The following is a 19,195-nucleotide window of genomic DNA, read 5'->3' as shown; positions in this document are numbered from 1 at the left end:
TTAACGACTAATCACTGTTGTAGCTAATATTTTGTCGCTAAACCAGATAGTTGGTAAATAGTCGTTATTTAGCGACTATTTTGTGATTAATACACGTTGTCGTGACATTGTCGGCTTAGAGTCGTTAAATAGTTACTAAAGTTAGTGACCCATTAACGACTATTTTATGACTATTTAAGCAATTGTCGTTTAATAGTCGGATAATTTAACCCATTCCCTTCATTCCCTTAAGCAATTGTAGTTTTTTTTTTGGAATGAAGAAACAGTTGTAGTTTGCTCCCAAACAACCTGTAACACAATTACCATAACAAAATGCTAACCAGAAAAAAAAAAAAGAAAAAAAATCAGAGTAATAAAGTTCAAAATACTATATATGCCAGCAGAATAATAAAGCTCACACGAAACCTGTAGAGTCAGCGGCAAGATAGAGAGAATTATATAATTGTGACAATTTCAGCCAAAACTTGGTTTCTTAAATTTTTTTTTTATAATTGATGTTTACATCATCTAAAAGACACAAAGCATCAAATTTGTTAATGCTCTTAAACGATTCTTAGATGCTTGACTTGAGTTGCTTTGCATCGTTAACACTAACATCCTCTATATGGTCTACAATGGCGTAAACCGAAGCACAATTAGCTCCACGGCCTTGAAAATTAACATATTGGAATGTGTTCCTCACGGGACTAAAGTAGATAACATAAGACTTAGAAAACGTCTCCCACAAAACAATTTCACCTGTAGTCGTCACCCCAACAACGGAAAAATGATTGCAGAATCGATCATCCGGAAAAGGGAAGACACATATTGACCATTCTTGTTTTTCGATATCTTCTAGAACAGACATACGTAACTCACGAGTACGCCATGCACTATAATTGTCACGGGTACGCCATCGACTACCAGTTTCATACTCCAATTTAGTCCCACCTAATTTACCCTTATAGTTTATCAACTGATCAAAGTATTCTGATTTAATAAACTCAAATTTCTCATACCTAACATCAAAGCAAACTATCATAATATAACTTTTATCAGTTGGTTGAGCTATATAATACAAAACCCCATTGATGCAAATCCCCTTACCGAAAGGCTGATGGGTAAAAGGACATTGGATCTCCCTCCACCTCATTCTTCCAGTTCCTAATGTCAAAATACGATGACTCGTTTCACTATGAACTATACTTTTCATGAACAATACCTTAAATTGCTTGTCAACGGGATCAAACCCAAAAAAGCTACTCGCCTGGCTGTTTGTTCTGAGTTAAGGTAAGATCACATACTGTCCCGTGAGTGGGTTACATATCACAGGCTCATCCTTACTTTTTGAGATCCGCATAGCTACAACGACAATAAATTTCGCCTATATGGAACTTGGTATGAAAATCGACGGATACTACAATAGACTTCTCATATGTATTCTGATGAGGGTGAGGGGACGAGTAGAAGAGCCATTCACCGTTGTATTTTTCGAGGGCGAATAAGATACGTGGACGAGTCGAGGACCTGGTCAGGAACAGCCTGGTGAAATGTTGATGGCCAAGTATGGACGCCCATTGCTTTGAAACGCAACGACACCTCCCGACTGACTTTGAAGGCAATCTCGAGAAGATCTCGTGAAAGAGATCGATTGGGATGGCATCTAAAGTTTTTTCACTATTCATGATCGTTGTATTTGTTGGTCGTATGAGGAGACTCCGATATATAGAGTTCGTGGACTAGCTAGGGCATTTGTTTATTTGGTTTATTCACTTTGATTTCGGTTTAAAGGCTCAATTTTACCAACTAAGTTAAATAGATGGGTCATGGCCTCATATGGGTAGGTGTCGGTGTTTTTGATTAAGAAACAAACAAGAAAAAGCTCTCAATATAATAAGGAAGGAGAATGAGTGGATCCACCACTCTTTAAGAGTTTGGTTGGAAGCTTACGATACTTAACATGTACAAGACACAATATTTTATATGTTGTTGGAGTTGTTACATGAAACATCCAACAACAACTCATTTTAAAGAGGATTATTTTCCATATCAAAGGTACTATGAACTTTGGTTTGCACTATTCTATTTCAAATGATTATAAACTTGTTGGATATAGCGATATCGATTGGAGTGGAGACGTAGATGATCGAAAAAACACAAGTGGTTTCATGTTCTACATTGGAGATACGGCTTTCACATGGATGTCGAAGAAGCAATCAATTTTCACGCTTTCCACTTGTGAAGCGAAATATATGACGGCTACTTCATGTGTGTGCCATGCTATCTGGTTAAGAAATCTTCTAAAATAATTAAACTTGCCACAAGAAGAACCAACAAAGATCTTTGTGGATAACAAGTCAGCAATATATTTGGCGAAGAACCCAGTCTTCCATGATCGAAGTAAGCACATTGACACACGGTATCATTACATTAGAGAGTCTATTAAAAAGAAAGTTGTGCAATTGGAGTATGTGAACACACATGATCAAGTAGTTGATATTTTCACTAAGCCTCTCAAACGTGACGAGCTTACTTGGAGTGGAAAAATCAAGTTTAAGAGGGGGTGTTGATAGTTAAACTTGATTTTTAATCAAGATTAATTAAATCCAAGTTCTAGAGTTTTCTTTAGAAATATCAAGATCTCTCTTTAAAAAATATATCTAAAAGTTCTAGAAATATCTTTCACCTCCTTAAACATATAAATCTAGATATTTAATTAGTATTATCTAGAGTATTATATTATTATAATCTAGATATTATGTTAGAATAATCTAGATTAAGAATTAAAATATACCAAATATTTTGTATTTTAAAACCTGATTTGTTTTGGGTGGACAAACAAAATTATAACTGATATGTCACAGACCAGAAAAGCTCACACATCTCTCTTGTTAAGAACTTCTTCTTTTTATTTACTTGAATGATAGATAGTTCCAAATGCGTTACTTCTTCTAAATCTTCAAGTCGTTATTGACATTTAAATGAAAACTATAACAGAGTTTTAATAAATTAAATAATGAGATGCGTTATCAAGCTTTCTCTATTCTTGCACTTGATGATCTTCAAGCTTTCATGATGTAACTAGAACGTTGATATCTTCATTACCTTGAGAAGATTTTGTCATTGTGATCTTCTCTCTTCTGTTTCAATAGTTTCTTCTTTACGCATTGTTGTCAGTCTTACAATTCTGTCAACACAATGTATCTTCAATCTCTCCCTTGTTGACTGAGTTGTAGAACTGACAAACGTTGATGATTTGCAACCTCTACAAATCATGTTCTTGTTTCTTTTGGCACATCAGTTTCAAGCAACTTCAATCTCGGTCAACACCCATTCAATCTCTCCCTTGTTGGCTGAGTTATAGAACTCTAGCTCTCCCTTAATCATAACCCATCAAGCTCCTGATCTTGACCCGATCACATCTTCAGTGAATATCAAACACCTCCAAGTGTTGCCTGCAACCACGACCTAGCATTGCAACAACAACAACTAGCATATGGGAGTAATTCAGAGAGTCTCCCTTAACAGCTCAATTTGATATTAAACTTCATACGATGAACCAACTCATCATCAACAAACCTTGGACATTGACATTAATACCATCTTCTGCATTTATCAAACATCTTCAAGTTGTGACAGCAACATTGAAACAAGCATAGCAGCCCCAACAACTAGCAAATGTGAGTAAGTACAAGAACTCTCCCTTTTTAGCGCAGTTTGATACTCAAGCAATCAATGGCACTAACTCATCCTGCAAGGCAACCATAAAAACTCCCCCTGCTTGAGTGCATAACTAAGGTAAAAGTAACAAATCAAGAGCATAGTCCAATAAAGAACTCATTAAGCATAATATTGATCCTCCTCTTGCTTTGATGATAAGAGTCTGCTCAGACGTGCCTGAACACTGCAGAAACTTCACACATATCAAAATCATAAAACCAGAACACGATATCAGCCATTAAACCATTGAAAATGATTACTTGGTTACAATGACACAGATGAGAGTAGCTTAGAACTGGTTAACCCATCTTCAGAAATGTACCGTTGTCGCCAGTAGGAACAAGATCAAAGCCTGCGGTACGCACAAAACAGCTAATTTCTAAAGACAAAAACACAAACTAGTTCTGAGCCGAGAACACTTCCTTGAGAACACAAATGTCAAACATCTTAAAATCCTCTTTGAACCTCATGAATCTTAACTTGGTCAGAAACTCATTAGCACTAGCAAGCAATGTGCTTCATTTCAAGTTTCACCCTTTGAACAATGGAAGCAAAAACTGATCAGAAGCATTAACACAATCATCAAAATAATACCTTTGTAGTCGCAGCGGAAACTTAGACATATAATCTCTCGAAGAAATGATGATTTGTTAAACGTAGCACTGACTGAATAGACCTAGCTTTTGTAGACTTACTTGCTCAAGTAGTCTTGATTTAAAGCTGTTTCCAATTTTGCAGATGTAGCCTTCAGAAAGTCCTCCTTTAAATTCAGAAATCGTTGTTACTAAGCCAGACTAGAGATCCATATATTGTAATTCATGAGGTAGACATGCACCTTCCATCAATCAATTACAATACATACCATAACCATGATTTCCTTGAGACTCCACCTTGAGACAACCTTTACACAAATTCTTTTGATCCCAACATTGAACCAGTGAATAAGATAGACGATTGCAGCTTCTGAAGCAGTTGTTGTTTCAGTATTTGGAACATCTTTCTTCAACACACACAAGAGGAACCTCATAAACAATCCTCAGATTTAAAAACTAGAGCAGCAACAATTTCTTGAATTTCAAAAAACGATGTCCCAACTTTTACTGACAAGACACTTCAGCTTACTGGGTTACAACATAATCGGTTTTACTCAACTTTGAGTATTCTACCTTAGATTGATCCCGAAAAACATCTCCTTGCAGATGTCACTTACGCTAACCTTGCAGAACTGAACCAGAGTTACACAACTCTGAGTATTCAACCTCAGATTGATCTCGACCATCTTATACTACTAGTGAAAGTGAATCCTTCTCTTAAACTTTAATAATGGAGCGCTCTTACTCTTCTCTTCTAACACCCAGAGGTCTTCTTAAATATTCTACAACAACTAACTTGTAACCAATCCCAACCAATACAAGGCACAACTGAGAACAAAACCAATATCAACTGATACAAGCTTCAAGGAAATTCCTCACTAAAACCTCCAAGAACCATAAGAGTTTTCAACAGAAACATATGGGTTTCACATCTCCATAGTAACACTTCTCTCGTGACACTAACTCCCAGAAGAGATTAATTCCTTGTAAACATATTCTATCACACAAAAGATTTTACTTATACTGACATACCTTTGAGGTAGTGATATAGGGGTGAATGTCTGCCTTGAACACTTTAGACTTTGGTGCAAGATATTCACCTTCAGATCAGATTACTTTCCACACTTCTTCACAATCAACTTCGTCTTACTCACTGATGGATCTTAATACTTTGATTGTGATTACGAGACCTAGGAACATTAAGAACTTATGTTTCTTTTTCCAACCATGAAGTCTTAAACTGAGCTTCTTCTCCTGCCTTGATGCAGAGCATAGACGAAATAACAAAACCACCCAGAAAATTCCAAATGTTGTGGGATGATCAATGACAGCAATATGAAACCACAGGAGAAAGCAGATCACAATTTGGATTTACAGATTGAAAGTTAAGACCAAATTTCCAAAGCATATCCAAAATGCTAAACACCGGCGAACAACTAACTTTGGGAACAGTATCCCATCAAATAACACAGAACCAGAAAGAGACCTTTATATCATCGGAAAGATCTTGCTTTCAAGATTCCAAAACATCTTTCCATACTAAAATTCGAGGTCTATAGCCATGTCAAACGAAGAGGCAAAGTCAGACAAGAACCCAGTTTCATGAACCTGGAACTCCATCAAACTCATAACTTTTTGTTCATATCTTCTTCTTTTAGCTTCATGAGTTTGGTTTTTCTCCCCCATGTTGATTATGTGTTTCAACCTAGAACTGTTCCATAGGAAACACACAATCAACACAGACCTTGTCTGTTTGTAGATTTCAAAGACCTTGATAAATCTTTCATAAAAACTTCTTCACCATTCTTGATCCACGACACAAACGAAGAAGCAAATCAACCCAGAGAAATCAGAGACACAACAATTTCCTTGATGTATGAAATTATAACACGACTGCAGATTTCAATATCTGAAAAATCTTTCATTTGATCTCTTCTCAAAAATCAGCAACATTTGTAAGACCCATAATCCGTATGATTATCCTTTGATGATATTTCCCTTTCTTGTGATCTCAACTAGTCAATATGACCTCAAGTCTTCTTCTTTAGCTAGAAGTATCTTTGATAGGCTGAGAGTCTGAGACAAACCTCTACAACACAACTCATGCAATTCAGCCCCTCCCTGATCACTTCTTCACCATACTGTTTCTATCTCCATCAGATCGCAACACTCCACGTGCTTCCTCGAGAATACATAAAGGCTTAAACTGCACCCAAACATGTGGTTGACATTAAACTCCACAGTAGCTTTGACCTATCTTCACCATTTTCTGTAATGGGCTTAGATATAATACCACACTAGGTCTTTGCACAGTTACTAGAAACCCAACATAACACAAGACCACACAAGATCAATTCTTCATCTTTCTCAAGAGGCATCAGCGACAAACTTCAATTTTAGTGAGGATCAAACTCAATTCCTCACACAAGCTCTTCTTCACTTCCATAGAAACTCAGATTCGGAGATCATAATTCTTTGTCGAGAATCACTTCCTTTCTTTTCAAAATGGAGAAAATAACCATGGCGTGTTATTAACTCTTTCTATGAAATCCCAACACAAGTAACACTTGTGATTGCAAAGAACCAATCAAACGACCATTGAATCCTCAGCGGCGGAGAGATGAACGTCTTCTTCTCTTACTCAAAATCAGATGTAAACCACAACACTTCGTCTCTCTCTTTACCGTTAGAGACACAGAACAAGAACTCACCCCAGATTTGGGATATCAAGTGTGAGCATCCGATGACATCTTCTTAGCCTCCTTCTCTCTTTATAAATTCAAAAAAGATGTAGTTCCTCCTCATATCCACGATATATACTTCATATTGTTACCAAAATCTCTAGTGAATTTTATGAAATGTTCCAAGAACACTTCACACAGCTCACAGCTTTTCCGGCGTCGGAGCATAAACTTCAAAAGCAGTGATGAAGGCAATAGTAAAACTTGAAGGCTAATCTTCCAAGCCGAATCTAGAAGCTTTAAGAGAAAATACCTGTTGAATCAGGTTTCTTGTGACAAAACAGAGACAACGGAGAATCCCTGAGCATCAACAAAATCCTCTATTAATTTCAGGGCGAATACCAAACTGGAGCAGAAAATTCTCGTTGACACAAAATACCCATGAAAGAAAACATTTCTGCTTTCTTTGAGTACAATTTCTCACGACACGAGAACCAAGACATCTTGAAGACGACACTGAAAAATTCGATGAACTGTACAGACAAATTCCGGCGAGTTTGAAAACAGATCCGTCGTCGTCATCTTTCTCTCTTCCTCTTTGTTCTTCATTTTCACCAACCTGGAGAGAACCCATCACTTGATTTTCTCCAAATAAAAGAATAGCTTTTCTTCCTCATCAAGACACATCTCAGGATCTAACCTGTTAGAGATAGTAATCTCAGATCGGTTTCCTGCTCTGATACCAATTGAAATAATGAGATGCGTGCTAGATCTATAGACTTGTATGATAGATCTGTATTTGCGATGCTTAACAAAGAGATGAAAGGATAGTGAAGAGACGACAAAAGAGATTTGTTAACGGGGTTCGGATAACCTACATCCCCGGGACCAAGTCCAGAATCATTCACTATAATTAGAACGCAAAAGTCATATTTGCCAATGGTATCTAGCACACACTTGTGCCTACCACTCTAATCTACACGAACTAAAGGAACCACCACTCTTTGTCTTTTCCGATGAGTGTGAACCTCTACAAAAACCACCAGCATATTCTCTATCTTGCTGGTGGGACAACACCACACACAACATGTGTGCTTCTCTCAATTTTAGGTCTAGGGTGCGTAAACTGCTTCTTGTTACCAACTCTTCCTTTTATACCTCTTAGAGTTCTCCACACACCCTTGGTTCCACAAGCTTCTTCCTCTTATCTTCTGGGTAAAAGCTTATTCTCTTTTTGTCAACTTGACCCATGCTTTTGTTCCTGTCACACCTAACACAAGCATGCCTTTCCTTTGATACAGCCGCTCCACTGTTTGTTGCAACTTGAAGCTTTTCCGCTCTGTTGCACTACATAGCCACTACACAATGTATGTTCTGTTTTTAGCTCTGTTGTACTACACAGTCACTCCATGTTGTCTGTTATGTTTTCTTCTGCGTTGCGCTTCAAGTAAACTCAGCTGCTAAAACATGTTTATGCTCTATTGTATTATGCAGCTGTTACCTCCTTTTTGCTCTGTTGTGCTTTGAGGTTTACTCAGCTGCTAATGGAAGACTTGTTCTCATGAGCTTAAAGCATGCTTGGTTGAGCTCTCACTTCTTGGATCTTCTCGATAAGACTCCAAGGTTCAACACGTCACTTCATTCCATGTGACTTTATATTGAGCTGTCTTGTCTGTGGTAGATTCTCTGATTTTCTTCATGAGGAATCGTTGCGTCTGTGTCTGTAGCTGGTTACACATGCTCCAGCTTGTTCACTGCTTATGTGTATGAACATGTGTTTGTATCAGACTTGTTCACTACAACGTTCACTGCATCTGTTTATGTACTTTTTGTTGTGTGAGGTTTACTCATTGCTTCTTGATCATCTCTCTTGATTCTTATAACCAGTAACAACACCAATATATCTTCAATCTCTCCCTTTGTTACTGAGTTATAGTTATCAAGCTTTCTCTATTCTTGCACTTGATGATCTTCAAGCTTTCATGATGTAACTAGAACGTTGATATCTTCATTACCTTGAGAAGATTCTGTCATTGTGATCTTCTCTCTTCTGTTTCAATAGTTTCTTCTTTACGCATTGTTGTTAGTCTTACAATTCTATCAATACAATGTATCTTCAATCTTTCTCTTGTTGATTGAGTTGTAGAACTGACAAACGTTGATGATTTGCAACCTCTACAAATCATGTTCTTGTTTCTTTTGGCACATCAGTTTCAAGCAACTTCAATCTCGGTCAACACCCATTCAATAAAAACAGAATTTAAAAACAACTTTTTGTATTTTTTTAGCTGACTTAGAAAGATCAGGTCTTTAAACCTGTAATTTCATCATCATCTAAAAGACACAGAGCAAACATATATAATATCATCATCATGTAGATTTGATTCGTACAAGCTTTTTAACGTCTATAAGTAATTAAAGAACGTAAACGCATAAACAAATTGAAAGCCCAATTGCTTTGACCTACCCCTTCTCGCATTGTCTCTCTCTCTTCCTCTCCTCTTATACTCTTCAGCACTCCAATTATATATCTTTCTCTCCGCCTCTCCACATGCCATCTCTCTATCTCTCATCTCTTTGCTGCTTCTTCTCTCACATGATGAAATTTTCAAGAAAAGACAGAGCATCATCTCTAAACATACTTCTGAGCCATTGTAAACTAGAGACTGTTGTCATTTTTGAAATGAATCCGTGTTATTACTCTCAAACGTACGACGATCTTGTCCCAGCTGAGCAACGGTCGTCACTTGAAGATCTTCTCTAGATAATGTGGATGTGCTCTTGGGTCTATGATTCTGTTCTAGTGGGTTACTGGTTTTATAGATGTTGCCGTCATAATATTAAACTGAAGATCCTCCACATGGTCTACAAAAGCGCAAACTGCATGATACTTACTCCAATCATGGTCTTCTCCAAGACCTTGGATTTCAACACTTAGTAGATGGTTCCTTTCGGGATTAAAGTAGAAAACATAAAAAGGTTTGAATGCAGTTTCCTTGACCAAAACAATGTCACCTGAAGCAGTCACCCCAACAACAGAAAGATTGTAGTCAACCTGAACAACTTTATTGTCATCCTTCAAAGTGTAGGCAAATTTCGACCATTCCTGTTTCTCGACATCCTCTAGAACCCACATACATAATTCTAAGGGAAATCCACCATCCTCAGCACACTTCCACTTAATCACACCTGATTTACCCTTATAGTTTATCAATGTAGTACACAAACCATTTTGGCAGCATATATCTAGAAACTTAAACTTCTCAAACCTAAATCGAAACAACCTATAAGATGTGATCGAGTATCACAGTCGTACACTGTGAAATACAAAATTCCATTGATGCATACCCCTCCATTCCGATCATCCTCCTTATAGGGACATTGGATCTCCCTCCATCTCTCTTTTTCAGTTCCTAATGTTAGGATATAACGATCCCTTTTATTTTCAACTATATTGTTCATGGACAATACCTTGTATTGCCCCCCAATTGGATCAAACCCTATAAGGCCACCACTATGGTCTCTCGACGTGATGGGACCTCTTTGGACCCAAGTACGATGATGGCCAGTTCCTAATCTCAAACGATGTAAGATCTTTAACTCTCCCGTTATAGGGTTACATATGACACCCGCTCCATCCTCATCCTTACATGAGAGCTGCAAACATGGGAAATAAAGCAAACCAGAGGCATATCTACACATAGCGAGGCTAGTGTCTAAGGAGCACTTGATATGAAAATCGGCAGCTACTACAAGGGACGAAGGCTTCCCATAATGATCCTGAGGCTGAGGCGCCGAGAAGAAGCTCCACTCACGGTGTTGCCGGATCCCAATTAAGAGACGTGGACGACCCGAGGATCTGGTAAAGAATAACTTGGTGAAATATGGCTTGTGAAGCATGTATTCCCATAGCTTCGACACGCAGCGAAACCTCCCGATGGACTTTATAGGTAATTTGGAGAGTATCTCAAGAATTAAATCATTAGGGATGGAATCTGAGTTTTCTTCTCTATTCATGATCGTTGTTGTACCTTTATCGAATTCTGGACGGAGAAATCACAAATCGCAGAGACTCTAGGTTTATTATATAAGGAAATTTTCAGGGTCTGAACTAACCTAAAGCCCAAGAAACATGGGCTTAAACCACTTAAGTATTCTCATTATGTCGACGTCTTTTTGATACTTATTTTCAGGGTCTAAAGTCTAAACTAACCTAAATCCTGTCACATATTTTTCAGTTTTCACATTCAAAAAATACCATGAGAGACCGTAACAGATTGATAAAGCTCACACTGACCTATCACATATTTTTTCTTTACTCTCTCTCTCACATGCAAAAATAGCTTAGACAACTTCTTGAATAAAAACTTGATTTATTAAGAACCTTTTTGATAACTTAATTTTTAGAGAGAGAGAATACAATTACTACTAATAGTAGGCCTGCGATTTCGGTTTGTTCGGGTAATTCGGTTTGGTTTTTTCGGTTTTCGGTTTAATCGGAAATTGAAAACTCTACCGAAAGTAACCGAATAAAACTACGGTTCAGGTCGGTTCGGTAACCAAAACTAACCGATAATCTTTGAATTCTGGTGACTGATAATGAAAATTGTTGTATTCCATGGCCATAAAAAGGCAGATAAAGTCACGATTCATGAGCCACTCTGCTCTGCGGAACATAGAATAATCAAGTAGAAGAAGAATTATAATCTAAAGAGTAGATATGAGAAAAAAAAAACTTAGAAAAGGAACAGATAAAAGGAGTAGTCATACAGAAGAGGGGCGCCGAACAGAGAAGAAAAGAGAATGAAGATACTTTTTTATGTTTTTAGGGCTTGTATTCTAAATGGGTTTGAAATAAATTGGGCATCTGTTTCGTCTAGCCCAAATTCTAATATTGTTTTCCCCCCTAATTAAAACTGTATAAATTAAATTGGCCACTTTCTTTGGGTTTTTTTCTTCTTTTTGAGGTTTTTATATTATATAATTACACATATATGTATTTTCTTCTTTGTTTATATATTAAAACTAGGTTAAAAATGCAGAGATGCCGGCGGCTCGACCACAATTGTGGAAAAGAGATCTTGAGGATGATGATGGTGAAGACGACGACGTCGGCTGAGGAAGATGGTGAAGTGATTCATATTTTTCGGTTAACCGTTCAGATATGATGAACCGAACCGAACCGAAGCGATAACCGAACTTGATTTATAAAGCGGCCGATCGGTTTAGCTCTCTTCACTGAAGCCAACCCAAAAACCGAGAATTTCGGTTCGGTTCGGTATTCTCGGTTCGGGTAATTATCGCAGGCCTAACTAATAGCAAATAGAGAGATTTTTCTCTTGACTTGAGGAGCAAGGGAAGCAATCAAGTTTGGAAACCTATATATTATAATCATCATCTAAACGACACAAAGCATCAAATTTGTTACTGTTGTCAAACGATCCAATGTTGCTATTATCAAATATGCTTGCACTTGAGATGCTTATCGTTAAGACTAAGATCATCGACACGGTCTACAAAGATAGAAACATAGCCACGGTCAGCTCCAACACCTTGATTTCCAACATGATAGAGATTGTTCCTCTCAGGATTGAAGTAGAAAACATTAGGCTTAGATCTCGCGGCCTCGGAACAAAACAATTTCACTTGTAGCAGTCATCCCAACAACATCAAGACGATTGAGAATTTCATTCTCCGGAAGAGGATAGACATGTTTAGACCATCCCTGTTTGTCGAAATCCTCTCTAGAACCCACAGATGTAACTCACAGCAACGCCATAAACTATAATCCCATGGACTATCATAGGCATAACATGAAAGCAAACTACCACATAACATCAAAGCAAACTACCACATCAGAACTTTCACCACTTGGATTACCTAAGTAAAATACAAAACCCCATTGATACAAATCCCTTTACCAAAAGGCTTATGGGTAAAGGGACATTGGATATTTAAGCAAGGGGTATCCAAGAGTTCGGGAGTCCAGCAGATAGATAAACAAGAATGTTCTATGAAATTTGTTGTAGCTCCAAGTTATACAGCTAAAGTTCTTGAAATCCTGAAAGGAAAATCAAAAACCTTGAGGATACTCAAGGCGAAAAAAAACGGTATAATATAGCTATAAGCTTCACGAATAGTATAGAATCTTAATTTGATAACACATTAGTTTACTCCCAAGTAACGTGTAACACAATTACCCGAGACCAAAATGCTAACCATAAAAAAAACACAAGAGTAATAAAGCTCACACGAAACCTGTAAATGAAAAGTGCCACACTCGCAGGCAAGATAGAGAGAGTTATATACAGACGATTTCAGCCATCTTACTCGAATAAAAACTTGGTTTCTTAAGAATTTCTGTGATAAATTAATGTTTACATAGCTAGAGAGAATACAACTTGTATCAAAACGAGAGCATTTCTAGCTGACTTGAGGAGCAAGGAAAGTAATCACGATTTGACACATGTGTATTATAAATCATCATCTAAATGACACAAAGCATCAAATTTGTTAATGCTCTTAAACGCTTCTGAGGTCCTAAGATCATAGATGCTTGACTTGAGTTGCTTTGTATCGATAACACTAAGATCATCTATATGGTCTACAAAGGCATAAACAATACCACAATTAGGTCCACCACCTTTGAAGATAACTTTTTGAAAAGTGTTCCTCTCGGGACTGAAGTAGATAACAGAAGACTTATATGACGACCAGCTCTCCCACAAAACAATTTCACTTGTAGCAGTTATCCCAACAACGGAAAGATGTTCGCAGAATCCATCATCCGGAAAACGGAAGACACATTCCGACCATTCTTGTTTCTCGACATCTTCTAGAACCCACATACATAACTCACGGGTACGCCATTTATAATAATTATTATCATGTTCATACTTCATTATAATCCCACCTAATTTACCTTTATAGTTTATCAACTGATCAAAGGATGGTGCTCTAGTATACTTAAATTTCTCAGACCTAACATCAAAGCAAACAATAACATCAGAACTTTCATCAATTGGACGAGCTAAGCAATACAAAACCCCATTGATGCATATCCCTTCACCATAAGGCTTATGGGTAAAGGGACACTGGATCTTCCTCCACCTCATTATTCCAGTTCCTAATGTCAGGATATGATGAACCGTTTCTTTATTAAGGATACCGTTCATGAGTAATACCTTGTATTGCTTGTCAACTGGATCAAACCCAAAAAAGCTGATCGGCTGGATGTCCGTTCTCAGACGTTTAGGTAAGATGGCATACCGTCCCGTGAGTGGGTTACATATCACAGGCACTGAATCCTCACCTTCTGTTTTGAGATCTGCACATCTGAAAAATAGAATAAACCAGAGGCATAGATACAATCACTTCTGCTTCGATGGAACTTGGTATGAAAATCGACGGATACTACGATAGACTTCTCATATGTATTCTGAGGGTGAGGCGACGAGTAGAAGAGCCATTCATCGTTGGCTCGTTCGGAGGCGAATAAGAGACGTGGACGAGTCGAAGACCTGGTCAGGAACAGCTGGGTGAAATCTTGACGGCCAAGTATAGACGCCCATTGCTTTGAAACGCAACGACACCTCCCGACTAACTTTGTAGGCAATCTCGAGAAGATCTCGTATAAGAGATCGATTGGGATTGAATCAATAGTTTTTTCACTATTCATGATCGTTGTATTTTGCTGATCAGACGGAGACACTCCATTATATAGAGTTCGGGACCTAGGGCATCTATTGGTTTGCTTTGGTTTACTCAGTTTGATTTTGATTTTTAAGCATTAAACCGATCAGCATCATTTGCCTTTGCCACATTGTGCGGGTCGTGCACAAATACCAAATTGGCAATCTCTTGATGGGTGTTTATTATCATCTACGTTCTTTCTTTTTAATATTTAGGTTCAATTACAAATCATCAAAAACTAGTTTCTACAATTGGAATAAATTAACTTATATTGGTTGGAGACTCATCTCCAAAACTATACCTAAAAGATTAAAAAAAACAACAGAAAAATTTATAAGATATGTTACAATGGATACAAAACGCCAAGACCTCTTTGTCTCTCTCTCTCTCTCTTTCTCTCTCTCTCTCTCTATATCTCATGGGAAGATAGTAAGTTTATATATAAACCACAGCCGGAAAACAAAAAAGCAAATGAAAAAGAAGAAAACATTTTAGTAACCCCAAGACAAAACAAAAACATTATTAGAGGGAAATTTCACAAGGTGCATGAAACGTTCTTCCTCGACAGATAGCTTCAAGATTTTCTCCGGCGTATGAGCACAATGGTGAAACCTCAACACCTAACATTTATTTGATGTATATGTGCATATGAGAAAAATAAATAAATAAAAACACTGTAATGAGAGAAGATTTTTTTTTAGAGTTACCAGTTGCATATAGAGGCACTGAATGTGTTAGAAATCCACCAGCTGCTATAACCCAACGTGTGTGTAGCCTTAGTACCAAAAGCCTCGCACTCTCCGGTGTATCGAAATTTGATCCGCTCACGTTCTTCACTGGTGCAAACTCTTCTTCCCTCAACACCTACACATTGCTCAGTTCAATATCTTAATATTTGTTTTTTAGTTAGTGTTTTATGTCAATGAATTAAATACTATATACCTCAAAGAGTGCCGTTGAAGGAGCATATGGAAAGGAATCGAAAATGAACTGTTCTAGTTTCAGTCCCATTGTGTATCCATTCATGGATGGTATCTTCTTCTCCGCCAAATGGTAGCTGCCAAATAATACAACAATTTAATAACATTTTGATTGCGGGATTCCATTGTAATTTCTTGAGAGCTTACACGCTGTCTTTTTCTAGGCCGGTCGCGACTTGGTTAAGGAAATCTAAAGTGAACATGTGTAAGCACACCTGACAAAGGTGATATTAAAAACAAAACGTTTCATAAGCTTTTCTTAATTCTGAATTCATGAGGATAGGAAGAAGACGAAGAGAAAGGGATTTTTACGTTACTCCAGCAATATTGAAGACGTCCTGTTCGTTGATTAATAGCGGAAGCCATAGACTGATCAAGCTCACTGTACTCAACTACTGTCAACGGTCCGCCTTTGCCTCTTCTAACAAATACTCCAACCTGCTCTTGAGGATATGCCTGTTTTTTCCATATAGAAATATAAAAGAAATTGAAGTTTTAATCTTAAAAATCTTTGTGAACCAGTGAGATTGTATGATCTTATATACCTTCCGCACAACTTTTGCAGCCGAAGCAGCCCCTTTGTCGATAAAGTATCCAAGAAATGTAGGATCAGCTACTCGAACCTGCGTTCCAAAAATTCCAGATTATAACCAACAAAAACGTTCAGAAAACAAGCCAATGTCAAGACTCAAGATTACACTAGAGAGCTAACCAGGACATTGTCAACACCATAGCAATCCACGTATTTAATCCCCCTAGAAGCCATATCCTCTAATAACCTTGAACATTTTAGCGCTGTAAAAATGTCGGATCAGAAACAGCAACGGTTTGAAAAGAACATATGTATGATGGTAAAGAACAGAACAAAAATTTGGTAAACATACCTGCATAGACTCCACCGTTCCCATCTGGAGCTTTAGCTAGCTGTGTTAATGATAGGTAACTAAACTTATTACGCCAATTACTTTACAAATTAAACGAACTGAAGATACTCATTTTTGTTTATTGAACATACACTGAAAGGTGTCTCCATGATAAACTTTCCATCCTTTGTAACGCAAGGCAAAGTACCTTGTTGGAAAAAACTGATCTGTAGTAAAAGTATTGATCAAGATTGGTCTAAGACACAAAGGGAACAGCATCAAAGAAAGTTCATACAAATAATTAAGAAGCATCTTACTTGATCTGGCTCAAGACCAAAGTACTTGTGACTCGAGAAATATTTTCGTGTGGCTTCATCAGTAAATGGACTAGTCATAATATACCAGTGTATTGTAACTGGACGAACTGGACCTGAACGTAAAAATATTATGCGAAAAAAGAGTGTCAAATTTGGTGTAAGGGTAAACATATCCATTGGAATGTAGCAGAAGTCATGAGAGTCTCAATCTCACCTTCACTCACTACTTGAGCAGCAAGTCTTTGAACACACAAGATTCTCTCTGCTTGAATCTGAAAGAGCGATTTCCCTGATGGAAGTCCGATATCTGAAATGGAAATAACTAATTTGTAAGCAACCCTAGATATAAGCAACAGGGAGACTTTGGTTTAGTACATTGCATTCAAATAAAAGATAATGACAAAGATCTCTAAACAGTTGTTCTAAATTTGACTACAAAGAGGATTAAACAGAGGAAACATAAAACAAAGAAGTACTCACTGAAACATCCTTTTGGATCTGAGCTTCCAAGCCTTGTTCCCTACATTAGTTTCATAACCAGACCATGTTCATTATCAGATCACTTGTGGAAATGTACTAAATGTAACACTGCAATGTTTGTAATCATCAAGCAACACATATCTTTAAAATCAGATTGTTTTTTGCAACATTCCTTACATTACACGTAACAGAGCATCCTAATTGAGAATTAGAATATACACATATAGTAATAAAAATTTACGGAAACCTATAAAAGCATCTTTTGAGATCACGTGATCATCATCCTTACAATTAAGCAAGAAGGTTCCTCCTAGAAGAAATCACAATTTACTCAACAAAAAAAAAATTATAATTAAAATGCACCACAACCACCACCGACAGTGATCTATTTTGAAATTAATCATGCTTATTATTTTGCCAATAGAATAAAAACCCTACTTAACAAAACTTTTATTTCCGTTTTAAAACCATATAGCAATTATATAAAGTACAAGACTACACTAAAGTCGTATCATCATCCATTAATTCAAAACTTTTAAAGTTAGGTAGCAGCATTATTATTCCAAAACCAACACCTATTCTCAACCATCAACAAGAGAATCATCTTACTAGCACTACTCCTCTAAGTAGCTCTACTTAATTATAAAACTAATTAAAAGCTTAAAAGACAAAAAACTACATTATTAATTAAAAGTTATACCTGTCCACCAGATAAAAGAACAACACCCAATTTGCCTTCATAGATAGTTTTTAATCCCATCTTCCACCATTTCTCTCTATCTTCCATTGTTCTTCCATCTACCGTTGATACCCAATTCTCAGGTACCGGTTCTATGGCTGCCACCGGTAAACCTATTTAACCGGAATCAAAAATAAATTGAAATGACAACAATGCATGTAATTAGGATGAAGTAAATAACATTAACAGATGATTACTAAATAAAATAAAATAAAATAAAAACCTTGAGAGTGAAGTGAACATCTGATGATCCGATCTATTCTTGGAAGATCCAAATTCTGATTTAAAAAAAGAAAAAAAAGGACAAATCTGAGATCCAAAATCTAAACTACGAATCTTGAAAAAGATTAATGAAAATCAAGAAATTAAAAACCTCAATATCTCTAACGAGAAAATCTTTTTCGTCAGGTGAGAGTTCATCCCAAAGAGAGAAAATATCTTCTTGTCCATAATCTTTCAATCTCTCAACTAAAGCTTGACGCGGTGAAGAAACCGTCATATGAGGAGGAAGAGGAGGAGAAGTCACGGCCGTCGTAGTTGTCGTCTCCGTTAATGTTGTTCCATTTTCTCTCTCCATCGACGGTTCTCTCATTCTCTTATCTATAGATCTTTCAAAGAGGCTTAGAAAAAAAAAAAAACGATTCGAATTTTGGGATTTTTGGATTTGTGACGTTTGGCTTAAGTGTGTGTGTGTTTTGTTTTTGGAAGGGACTTTATAATATAACACGAGAGGAGTCGGAGACAGTGGCGAAGAAGACAAGAATCAACGAAACCAATCAACGTGTAACAAAACAACAACTGTGAGTTGTTTAAATTACTGTTTTACCCTCTCTCTTCTCTTTTATTTTTGCCAGTCTCATGCATTTCTCTTCTCTCTGTCAGAGTTCCCCGACAGTTTGTTGCCTATGTATGCCCTTCTGGCTTGTTTAGCGGGTTTTGATTTTTTTTTTTTTTTTTGTGGAATTATTAAAAGAATGAAACTATTCATTTTAGATCCCATTTCTTCTTATTTTTTAACAGCAGATTAGATCTCAATCTTAATCACCGGAAAAAAAAAAATCTCAACACATATTTGTAAATATATACTGTTTTTATTACTAACCTCATAGAGAAGTATATATTTATGTAACTGTTAAAACCGACCCGTAAAT

The 19,195-nt window shown here is 37.0% G+C and overlaps 2 protein-coding genes and 2 pseudogenes across 2 annotated transcripts; all 4 read right to left on the bottom strand.

The window, feature by feature from the left end:
* Positions 554–4,978, bottom strand: LOC104778990 (putative F-box protein At1g30945). Its single transcript, XM_010503391.1, has 4 exons — positions 4,916–4,978; positions 4,562–4,699; positions 4,395–4,459; positions 554–998 (listed from the first exon to the last, which is right to left on the bottom strand). Exons 1-4 carry the CDS (start codon positions 4,976–4,978, stop codon positions 554–556), a joined length of 711 nt encoding a protein of 236 aa, XP_010501693.1.
* On the bottom strand, positions 9,399–11,009 carry LOC104778989 (annotated as a pseudogene).
* On the bottom strand, positions 13,447–14,651 carry LOC104778988 (annotated as a pseudogene).
* On the bottom strand, positions 15,106–18,764 carry LOC104777145 (UDP-N-acetylglucosamine diphosphorylase 1-like). The gene is made up of 15 exons (XM_010501355.2): positions 18,418–18,764; positions 18,268–18,322; positions 18,006–18,157; positions 17,306–17,345; positions 17,040–17,132; positions 16,826–16,938; positions 16,661–16,735; positions 16,530–16,569; positions 16,358–16,440; positions 16,191–16,268; positions 15,958–16,101; positions 15,793–15,860; positions 15,608–15,722; positions 15,373–15,529; positions 15,106–15,285 (listed from the first exon to the last, which is right to left on the bottom strand). Exons 1-15 carry the CDS (start codon positions 18,634–18,636, stop codon positions 15,188–15,190), a joined length of 1,530 nt encoding a protein of 509 aa, XP_010499657.1. The 5' UTR covers positions 18,637–18,764; the 3' UTR covers positions 15,106–15,187.

This window comes from Camelina sativa, chromosome 3 (genome assembly GCF_000633955.1).
Source record: "Camelina sativa cultivar DH55 chromosome 3, Cs, whole genome shotgun sequence".
Lineage (NCBI taxonomy): Eukaryota > Viridiplantae > Streptophyta > Magnoliopsida > Brassicales > Brassicaceae > Camelina > Camelina sativa.
This window is presented reverse-complemented; position numbering and strand designations above follow the sequence as displayed.

Excerpts from the sequence above, each read along its gene's own strand:
- LOC104778990 (XM_010503391.1), bottom strand. The coding sequence starts at position 4,978 with ATGGTCGAGATCAATCTGAGGTTGAATACTCAGAGTTGTGTAACTCTG. Across the intron at positions 4,700-4,915 it reads CTCTGGTTCAGTTCTGCAAG|AAAGATGTTCCAAATACTGA; the intron begins GTTAGCGTAAGT and ends TGTGTGTTGAAG. Across the intron at positions 4,460-4,561 it reads TCAAGGAAATCATGGTTATG|GAGGACTTTCTGAAGGCTAC; the intron begins GTATGTATTGTA and ends CTGAATTTAAAG.
- LOC104777145 (XM_010501355.2), bottom strand. The coding sequence starts at position 18,636 with ATGAGAGAACCGTCGATGGAGAGAGAAAATGGAACAACATTAACGGAG. Across the intron at positions 17,133-17,305 it reads AGATCCAAAAGGATGTTTCA|ATATCGGACTTCCATCAGGG; the intron begins GTGAGTACTTCT and ends TTTCCATTTCAG. Across the intron at positions 15,861-15,957 it reads TTCAATATTGCTGGAGTAAC|GTGTGCTTACACATGTTCAC; the intron begins GTAAAAATCCCT and ends CACCTTTGTCAG.